Here is a 10,347-nt window from a genome sequence, read left to right on the forward strand (position 1 = left end):
CTAAGTGACCATCATCATCCAGGAGAAGGCAAAACTCATGTGTATTCCCATCTACAAGAAAGACCGATGACATCACCAAACCATCCAGAACTACACAGAAGCCGAGAGACTGAATCAATTTCAAAACGTCAAACACAGGCTGACAGTTACAGTGAGTGATGGGTCTGGCATTAGTGCCTTAGTTTGTCATAACAAAGCTGACTCCAGCTCATCACTTAACAGCAACATGGTGGACCCCTAATTTATCCGTCATAATGTTTGTGACCTGTGTGAACAAGGACATGTTTGAACACAGTTGTTTGCTAAAATACTATGAGCGACAAGCGTTTTATTTGATTTTTTTTTAATTTGATCATAATCTTAATCTATTTTTCTATTTATACAATGCGAGACCTTTTGTACTGTCACTGCTCCTACAATGTGATGGAAATTAAAACTTTTCTTTAAAAAAACAAAAACTCTTTGCAGCTGTTTCATTTAACTGTAATTTCAGTTGTCTGACTGTAGTCCACATTTCCAGGCATCATATTGTTACTATTTTCTGTGGGTGTTTTGCTCCCAACTGACAACCTCTAACGTGCAGAGAAGATGAGAAGTTCTGATGACATCATTACTAAGTTTCTATATAGTTTGACCTTTCACCTCCAGGAGGTGAGGCAGCATGTGTTAATGTCCCAGTTCCACATATCTTACAGCCCCTGCAGCACAGGCACAACAAAATATATAAAATAAATAAATATATACAGATATAAAATAATAGATAATGTATTCAGATATAAAATATCTACAGATATAAAATATACATAAGTACAATATCTACAGATGTAAAATATATAACTCCACTCAGCAATGCTTAACTACATGAACTACAAATCCTCAATTTTCTTAAGGCTAACCCTCAGTTGTCTAATGCCTGGGAACCTGGACAATTTCGCCTCCCTTGGTCCGTGTGCACGCTGCCCCTCCTCTTCATTTGAGTCAAATTGTTCCATTTCTGATTCCTGCTTTTCCGCTGCATCCGTCATGATCATCAGGCGCTCAGGGTCGGTGTCTGATTCAAAGGCTTGGGCACGTCTCCTCATCCTTCTGACCCTTGTCCTTCTTTCCTTTGCTTTTCTTCCCTCCCTGCTGCTCCGAAAAGCCGCCTTTTCGTCTTCATTAACTCCTTCTCTCCTTCAGAGAGCTCAGACACAGAGTCCGTGCTGTCAGCATACATTGGTTCCTCACCCCCAGAGTCTGAGGTGGAGGCAGGATGCGGGTCCTCCGTTTCCTCCATGAGGGCTTTCATCCTCAGGCTGCAAACCTCCACGGCCTCCTTAATGAACGGAAGAGCACAGTCATATTTTTCTGCCGTCGCCACGTCATGGCACATGGCGGCCACAACCCAACCAAACTCATCCTTGGACAGCTGTCTCCGTGCCTTGGATGGAGGAAATGGATTATAAATTCACTGTCACATACAGATGACAAACAGAGGGTGAACATTAGTCGTCAAAATTTTATGTTTGTTTCATTTTTTAGCATTAAAAAGCCACCTAGGGTGGATCTGACATGACACTTCCAATTTCATCTTTCAGATTTAGTAGTGTTCCTTCCAGAACCATTACGCTTTCAATTAGGCTACAGCTTAAAGATTTAGTAATGTTCCTTCCAAAAGCAAGCCTATGAATATTCTCCGTCATCCAGTTCATAGTTATCTCAAGGAAATCAGTTGAACGCAACTGGACTTGGTTATAAGTCTTTGATTCTCATACAAGTTTCATCGTCATCATCATATATGATGACAAGTTTCGGGTCTGATATCAAAGGCCAAGGCTTCCACATGTTTGCTGGACCCCATGCCAACTCCATTGGTGAAGGCCAGCCTCCCTGCCCTCTGCCCTTTCATCACTGACATAATCAACTCCTCCCTAGCATCTGGTGTTGTTCCCCCCAGTTTCAAAACTGCTTCCATCACTCCCATCTTAAAGAAGCCTGGTCTGGACCCTGATGATCTCAGCAACTTCCAGCCGATCTCCAACCTGCCTTTCCTCAGCAAGGTTCTGGAAAAAGCAGTGGCTGCCCAGCTTCACCAATATCTGTCTGACCATGAGCTCTACGAACCCCTGCAATGAGCCTACAGAGCACACCACAGCACAGAGATCGCCCTCATCAAAATAGCTAGTGACCTTCTCATCGCTGCAGACTCTGGCAAAATCAGTATCCTCATTCTCCTCAACCTCTCTGCAGCTTTTGACACTGTTTCCCACACAGTCCTCCTCAAATGCCTATCCCATTACCTTGGCATCACCGGTACAGCCCTTACATGGTTTCAGTCCTATCTAGCCAACCGATCTCAGTTTGTCCCCAAAACAGAGCTCATGGTCGTGGCCCCATATCCAGTGCTCTGGAAGATTGGGGATCTCCTTCTCCACATTGACGGCTGCTCAATTACTCCATCCCACGAAATACGCAACCTGGGCATCATCATGGACTCCACCCTCTCCTACCAGTCTCATGTCAAATCCATCACCAGGTCTGCCTTCTACCACCTCAGGAACATCTCCCGTCTCTGGCCCTCACTCTCTGACTCTGTTGCTGAAACCCTGATTCACACTTTCATCTTTTCCCGTCTGGACTACTGTCATAGAGTCCTGTCGGGGTTCCCAGTAAAACCCTGGACAGGCTTCAGTTTGTGCAAAACTCAGCAGCCAGGGTTCTCACTTACATCAAGACCTGGCAGCACATCACCCCTAACCTCATCCATCTCCACTGGCTCCCGGTCAAATACCGTATTTCTTATAAACTTCTCCTCCTCACTTACAAATGCCTCCATGCACTCACCCCAAACTACATGTCCGACCTTCTCCACCAACACACTCCATCCCGAAACCTGCGGTCCTCGGACATGGGCCTGTTGTCCATCCCTCGCACCAGACTTAAAAGCTTTGGGGACAGAGCCTTCAGTGTGGCTGCACCAACCCTCTGGAACTCTCTCCCTCCCAATATCCACAATGCCCCAACCCTGGACACCTTTAAATCATTCCTCAAAACCCACCTCTTCGCCATGGCCTTTCCCCATCAGTCTTAGCTCAGTCTGTCGCTCAGCCTTTCCTTTGTCTGTTTAGTGTTTCCTTCCCTCTCTCCCTTAATGTGTTCCTTTAACCCCACCCCAAACCCCTGCTAATTCTCATGTAAAGCGCCTTGGGTATTTTGAAAGGCGCTATATAAATACAAGTTATTATTATTATTATTATTATGATCGTCATCAACACCACTCAAATTATGCTATGCTATTGTTAAGCTATTTTTTAGATCGAGAGTCATAAGACTAAGACGAAGCACACCCAGATGGTGCTCAATTCTACTGAGCATGGATGGCTCCGGAGATTCATCAGACTCCTTTAGCGTGCATATTCAAAAATACCTGTGATATTTCCCAACAATGAGGGAAAAGTGCACCGGAGGCTGGGCCTGGTGTTGAAGGCAGCATGGACCGACACAAAGGAACCTCAGGGAAATTCAATCGAATGCAACTGTTCTTGTTAAGAATTCTTTCAAAGATTTAGGGAAATTCAATCGAACGCAAATGGACTTGGTTATAAGTCTTTCAAAGACTTCTGGTTCCCTCAAAAAACATTACACTTCCACTTTCAGCTCCTGGATTTAGTAATGTTCCTTAGACATGAGTAAGGTTATGCTAACACTTAACCCTGATTGATGGTGGAGGGTGGTGGGTTAGGGTGAAAGGTGCTGCTCACCTGACTGCTCACGCTGGAGTGGATCTGGTTGAATGTCACACTACTGGTGAGGCCTGCGTTGCTCCACGCTGCATTCAGCAGAAGGCCCATCTTCCGGTGCTCTTTTCCCTCCATATTATGGAAAACAAGAGGCACTTTTGGGTAGACTCAATCGAGGACTCTGATGAATCCTCATAGCCACCGATGCTCAGAAGAATCAAGTACCATCTGGGCGTGCCCATATGTGGCCTGGGTCTTGTGACTCTCGATCTAAAATACACATAAAAAATAATGCAACTTGACTTGGTGATGGTGATCATATATGATGATGATAAAACTTGTATGAGAGGTGAAACATCTTCAAAGACATAACCAAGTCTAGTTGTGGTCAACTCAATTTCCTTGCCACAGGCCATCATGTTTAACTCACCCACACCATGTAAAAGCCCTCCTTTTCTTCTCCCTCCTAGACCTCTTTCTTTGTCAGGCTGCAGTACACCACTGGCCAGTGTCCAGTGACGATGGCAAGGTAACCCTGCAGGAGCTCTACGGTGACCCATTGTACCTTTTCCTGCATTTACTGTGGAAAAGAAAAAAATGATTAGTCTTTCATTAGGGGCAGCTGTGGCTCAGGAGGCAGAGTGGTCATCCACCAACTGGAAAGATGGTGGCTTGATTCCCGGGCATGCAGTCCACGCGTCGAAGCATCCTTGAGCAAGATACTGAATCCCCAATTGCTCCTGGTGGCATAGCCATTGGTACATGCATGAATGTGTGTGAATGGGGTTAATGCTGACTAGAGTTGGACAGCGCTTTGAATGGTCGCAAGGACGAGAAAGGCACTACACATGACAAACATTGAGCAGACATTCATAGGAAGATTTTTCAGTTTGTTTTGTTTTTTGTAAATGAAATAAGCTGCCTTGAAAGATAGATAGATTTACTTTATTGATCGCAAACTGGGGAATTGTTTAATGAAAAGACTTGTAAGACTTCCAATTTCAGCTTCCAGATTTAGCAGTGTTCCTTCAAAAACCATCACCCATCCAATTTCAGCTTCCAAATTTACTAGGCTTTTTTCCCAAACCATTAGGCATTTACCTTAAAACTTCAACTACTTATTACTTCACTTACGGCTCTTATTCCTCTTGACCCACTGCCTATGAACCACCACCTCCCCCAGAAAGTCCAACTGCAGTCTCTTGATGCAGTCTTTGGCCAATCTGGGTGGCTGTCAGGCGGTTTTCTTTTCAGTGAAAGAGCTCTACGTGGGAGAGGAAGGTCTTTGCGTTGGTGAGCATATTCTTGACTGATGTTGGTTTATACCCAGCCTTCTTCAATGCAGTTGGCCAACTAGAGAACGAAGAGAACCATTTTAACAACATATAAGTCATACACCAACCTGGGCCACTGCAACAAGTAAGTCAAGTCACTGGTGTCGACCTCCAATCAAACTTTATTTGGATAGCTCAAACTGAAAGATTGCCTCGGAGGCATGTACAATCTGTACATAGAGGGTGACCTCTACCTTCCCCCCCAAAATAAAAACCCTTAACAAGGAACAGAAATGGAAGAAACCTCAGGAGGGGCCACAGAGAAAGGGTGCCTCACCTAGGTGCAGTAGTACTTACACCTGTACTCTTATAGCACATGAACAGAATCAAGTGCACTTGGCACACTGTGTACATTATAAATTGTCACTGACCTTAAGGTCAAGGTCCAGCCTGGACACCATTGGTGGCCTTGGGTTTGTTGCCCTCAACTCTCTCAGCCTTTGCATGTAGTGGGCCTGCTTTGCTTGAAACAAAGCACCATCCACTTCCTGTGAGGTATTTCAATAAAGAAAGGACTTTAATTTCCAAAGCAATGATATACATAGCACAAATCAAATCAAACTTGTATAGACCAAATTCACAAATCACAGTTTGCCTTGGAGGGCTATGGTAAGGACAGTATATAGTGATTATAATGAAATGTATATACACAGAAAACACTATTGTGAGATAATTACTTCTCCAAATGTACTCCCCCGCCAGAGGGGAGTTTTTTTCCTCTCAAGCTAGAAGGCTGAAAGTTTTGTCAGTGATTCTGCACTCCAGTCCTGTGGTGTTTTGAAGCCTCTTAGTCTTTTCATCTGCAATACATTTGAATTTTTCCAACAGTTTCAGGCCAATATAGCTCCAAATGAGCTGAACTTGCCAGGAAGCACTTATATTACATGTCCAAACCAGATTCTAGACCCTTAGTTATTTCTAAAGCTACTTCCACCACGACCACACAACATCCCCATATTTTATTGCAAAAACACCCAACTTTGAGACACTTAGTAACTTAAGCATGACTCCAGCATTCGTGAGATTATTGAAGACCACTTCTCAGTATCTAAAGGCTAAAACACCCAACTTGTACCTCTGACACCCTTTATTAAAAATGCAAAGTTGGCTAGAGAATGACTGAGACCTGTTTGGCCAAATATGGGTGTATGGTGATACAGTCATGACTCCAGCATTCATGAGATTATTGAAGACCACTTTCTCAGTATCTAAAGGCTAAAACACCCAACTTGTACCTTTGAGACCCTTTAGTTATTAAAAATGCAAAGTTGGCTAGAGACTGACTGAGACCTGTTTGGCCAAATATGGGTGTATTCAGATACAGTCATGACACCTTTGTCTCACACAACAGGGAGTAACTTCACTATGACTCCAGCATTCATGAGATTATTGAAGACCACTTTCTCAGCATCTAAAGGCTAAAACACCCAACTTGTACCTTTGAGACCCTTTAGTTATTAAAAATGCAAAGTTGGCTAGAGACTGACTGAGACCTGTTTGGCCAAATATGGGTGTATTCAGATACAGTCATGACACCTTTGTCTCACACAACAGCAAGTAACTTAAGTATGACTCCAGCATTCATGAGATTATTGAAGACCACTTTCTCAGTATCTAAAGGCTAAAACACCCAACTTGTACTTTGAGACCCTTTATTAAAAATGCAAAGTTGGCTAGAGAATGACTGAGACCTGTTTGGCCAAATATGGGTGTATGGAGATACAGTCATGACACCTTTGTCTCACACAACAGGGAGTTTTTTAAGTATGACTCCAGCATTCATGAGATTATTATCAAAGATTATCATCATAGTGCTCTATTATCTGACTAGAGCACTACGCTCTCAGAATGCAGGATTACTTACTTACTAAGTCTTAAAAAACAGAATAGGAGCAAAAGCCTTTAGTTATCAAGCTCATCTTTGGTGGAATCATCTTCCAGTTTCAGTCTGGGAGGCAGACACCCTCCCCAACTTTAAGAGTAGATTTAAGACCTTCCTTTTTGACAAAGCTTATAGTTAGGGCTGGCTCAGGCCTGTCCTGGACCAGCTCTTAGTTATGCTGCTATAGGCCTAGACTGCCGGGGGACAAATGACAATCTAAGCCTCTCTCCTTTCCTCTGTCTTCTCCTCCTCATCTTCCTCTCTAACTGCATCAGTCATGTCACTTTGCTGTATACTACTGACTTGACTTCTTCCCCGGAGTCCTTGTGCTTTATCGTCCTGCAGGTTTCCATGGATCACGGCTGTGCACCCTCTGCCATGGCCCTGCCTGACTCCCACTACTGCTGTTATTACCATCAACCATATTTTATCATTGATATACATTATGCACTACCATTACTGCTAACCTTTACTGATGTTAGTGCTAATCACTTTCTTGTCATATGCGTTTCACTATTGTTAATGTATTGCTTCATTTTACACCTTTACTGTTAACCATTTATAATTGTATGCAATTTGATTTTGCTGATCTGCTCTGTACACGCGTCAGTCATTGCACGTCTGTCCGTCCTGGGAGAGGAATCCCTCCTCTGTGGCTCTTCCCGAGGTTTTTTCTACCTTTTTTCCCCTGCTAAAAGGGTTCTTTGGGGGCAGGTTTTTCCTCACTCGACCCGAAAGTCTACGGACAGAGGTTGTCATCTCTTGATGATTGTGAAGCCCTTTGAGGCAAACTGTGATTTCTGAATTTGGGCTATACAAATAAAATTTGATTGATTGATTGATTATTGAAGGCCACTTTCTCAGTATCTAAAGGCTAAAACACCCAACTTTTACCTTGGAGACTCTTTCAAAGACTTTAAACAAAAATGAATTCTCCCTCAAAAACGTATATGTATTCAAGAACATTTATTCTGTCCTTAAGGATGTGGCACTTGGATATCCTGTCCTCCTGACTGAGTCTTTAATCAATTAGGGACAGGTCCATACATTTCAAATAACTTTGACTAAAGATGTTGAGACAAACTCTGAACAAACATGAAATCATCAAAAACATATTTAGGAACTTCACTGTGTCCTAATGGATGTAGCTCCTGGACATCCTTTAGTGTAAAGGTTCACATATAAACCGATCTTATATTTATGTTAAACTGAACACAGAACTTTAAGGGATTCTTCATCCTTGGACTTTTCTTCCTCTGAAGAACATGGCTCCTAAAATGCAAAAAGATGTTGTTTTCCAATATATCTGTAATGTAGTAAACAGCACTAAAACCTTCTTCATACTGCTCACCTTTGTTTCACAATGCTGTCATGATCTCCTCGTGGGATGCATTTTTCCCATTTTCTGTGTGCAAGGAACATGGCTCCTTAAGATGGGGCACAGGCAGATATTGGTTAATGTATGACTTGATTTCATGCACACAAAATCAAACCAGTTTATTTCCACTCACCTGTCCTTTTTAAATCCTTTAAAAAATAACTATACTGTATATACACATCACTAAACCAAGGTAAATACACCTCACCTTAGCTTCAACACAGGCTGTCAGACCCTCCTCAGTAGATGCATTCTTCTCATTGTCCTCTGCAAAGGAAGACAGCACCTGGAGACAAATCATGAGATTTTTTTTATGCAAGGGACAGATAGATAGATGTTGGGTTTTTACTCACACTTTAAATGCTAAGATGGTCCTGTTATTCAACAGAATTACATTCAAAGGTTTCCAACTGCCACACTATGAAATGTATACTAACTACTGGTTTTGCTCCTTAATGACTTGATGACTCCAGAGGTTACAGTAATATACAGCATGCTAAACAGCATGGAGTTAATCATAAAACAGAGACATGAATATCTGACAGCTACTCACAGGGTTGGTAGTCTCTGTTCTTTCATACAGGTTGTCTTCTTCCTCACACCTGAGCTGCAATGATGAGCGCAGTATGAAAGAATATTCTGTTGGCACAAAAGACCAAAACACTCTGTGTGCAGATTTCTTTAGTTGAACCTTCCTCACCTGTTCTATTCTTATGGGCCGACAGATGCATGAGTTTCTCTGAGCCCATATATAAGCGTTCCTCCTTAACATTTCACGCCTTTTTCTGAGGCGGTAGTAAATGACTGGGGTGAGTGTTACAGTGATGACCACAATCACAGCAACAATAGCTCCTGCTGTAGTTCCTGCTGTAGGTCCACGTCCGTCAATCACTGTTGATGGAGATGTGATATTGAGTACAGGCTCACAGTCTTCCATACCCACTCCTGCTGTAATTTCAGCTGTAGTTCCTGCTGTAGGTCCACGTCCGTCAATCACTGTTGATGGAGATGTGATATTGAGTATAGGCTCACAGTCTTCCATACCCACTCCTGCTGTAATTTCAGCTGTAGTTCCTGCTGTAGGTCCACGTCCGTCAATCACTGTTGATGGAGATGTGATATTGAGTACAGGCTCAAAGTCTTCCATACCCACTCCTGCTGTAATTTCAGCTGTAGTTCCTGTATTAGGTCCACGTCCGTCAATCACTGTTGATGAAAATGTGATATTGAGTACAGGCTCACAGTCTTCCATACCCACTCCTGCTGTAATTTCAGCTGTAGTTCCTGCTATAGGTCCATGTCCGTCAGTCACTGTTGATGGAGATGTGATTTTGAGTATAAGCTCACAGTCTTCCATACCCACAAGGTTCTGGACGGTACAGCGGTATGTTCCAGAGTCCCTCTCTGTGATCTTATCCAAGTATAAGTCCCCTTCTGGAGCATCAACAAAGGCATCTGGATCCAGCATCCGGTTTACGCAGAGCTTTGCCCATCTGTATTTAAGCGGTGGAGTGCCTTGTGAGGATCTGCATCTGAGCCTTATATTTGTATCTAACACAGCTTCATCATCCATGTAACATACCGGTTTGTCTGGCCTCTCCATTACAGTCAGAAGAATGTCTTTAATCTGTTCTCTTGCTAGGTTTCTCACCTTACATTGGTATGTTCCAGAATCTGTAAGCTTAAGGTCAGTGATGCTTAGAGAAGCATCACCGTCTTGGGGCTCAGGAGATGTAAAGTAGATCCTGTTCTTTAAAGGGGCATATAAATTATTATGAATGATACTTTGAGTATACCAGAGTATAAGTTTGTCATCTTCCTGCCTGTTTGGTGGCACAATGTTCCACTCTATGTCCAAATTTTCCACATCCTCAGAATCAAGGGTGAACTGACAGTTAAGAGACACATTTCTATCTCTAGCTCCATAATAGTGATTACTGTCAGATGTTATTTTTAGAGAATAAGCTGGTTCTGGGGTAAGAGCGCATAATATCATCATGGCAAATATCCATAGCTCGGTGAAATATCCTGGGA

The 10,347-nt window shown here is 42.9% G+C and overlaps 1 protein-coding gene across 1 annotated transcript; it reads right to left on the reverse strand.

The window, feature by feature from the left end:
- Positions 1 to 843: 843 nt before the first annotated feature.
- LOC117263099 (uncharacterized) lies at positions 844 to 9,781 on the reverse strand. Its single transcript, XM_078166048.1, has 8 exons — positions 9,014 to 9,781; positions 8,867 to 8,920; positions 8,522 to 8,599; positions 8,287 to 8,362; positions 5,425 to 5,541; positions 4,150 to 4,299; positions 3,741 to 3,989; positions 844 to 1,420 (listed from the first exon to the last, which is right to left on the reverse strand). The coding sequence occupies exons 1-4, from the start codon at positions 9,779 to 9,781 to the stop codon at positions 8,294 to 8,296; spliced, it is 969 nt and encodes a 322-aa protein (XP_078022174.1). The 3' UTR covers positions 844 to 1,420; positions 3,741 to 3,989; positions 4,150 to 4,299; positions 5,425 to 5,541; positions 8,287 to 8,293.
- Positions 9,782 to 10,347: the final 566 nt, after the last annotated feature.

The sequence above is a fragment of the Epinephelus lanceolatus genome, unplaced genomic scaffold (genome assembly GCF_041903045.1).
Source record: "Epinephelus lanceolatus isolate andai-2023 unplaced genomic scaffold, ASM4190304v1 scaffold41, whole genome shotgun sequence".
Taxonomy (NCBI): Eukaryota; Metazoa; Chordata; class Actinopteri; order Perciformes; family Serranidae; genus Epinephelus; species Epinephelus lanceolatus.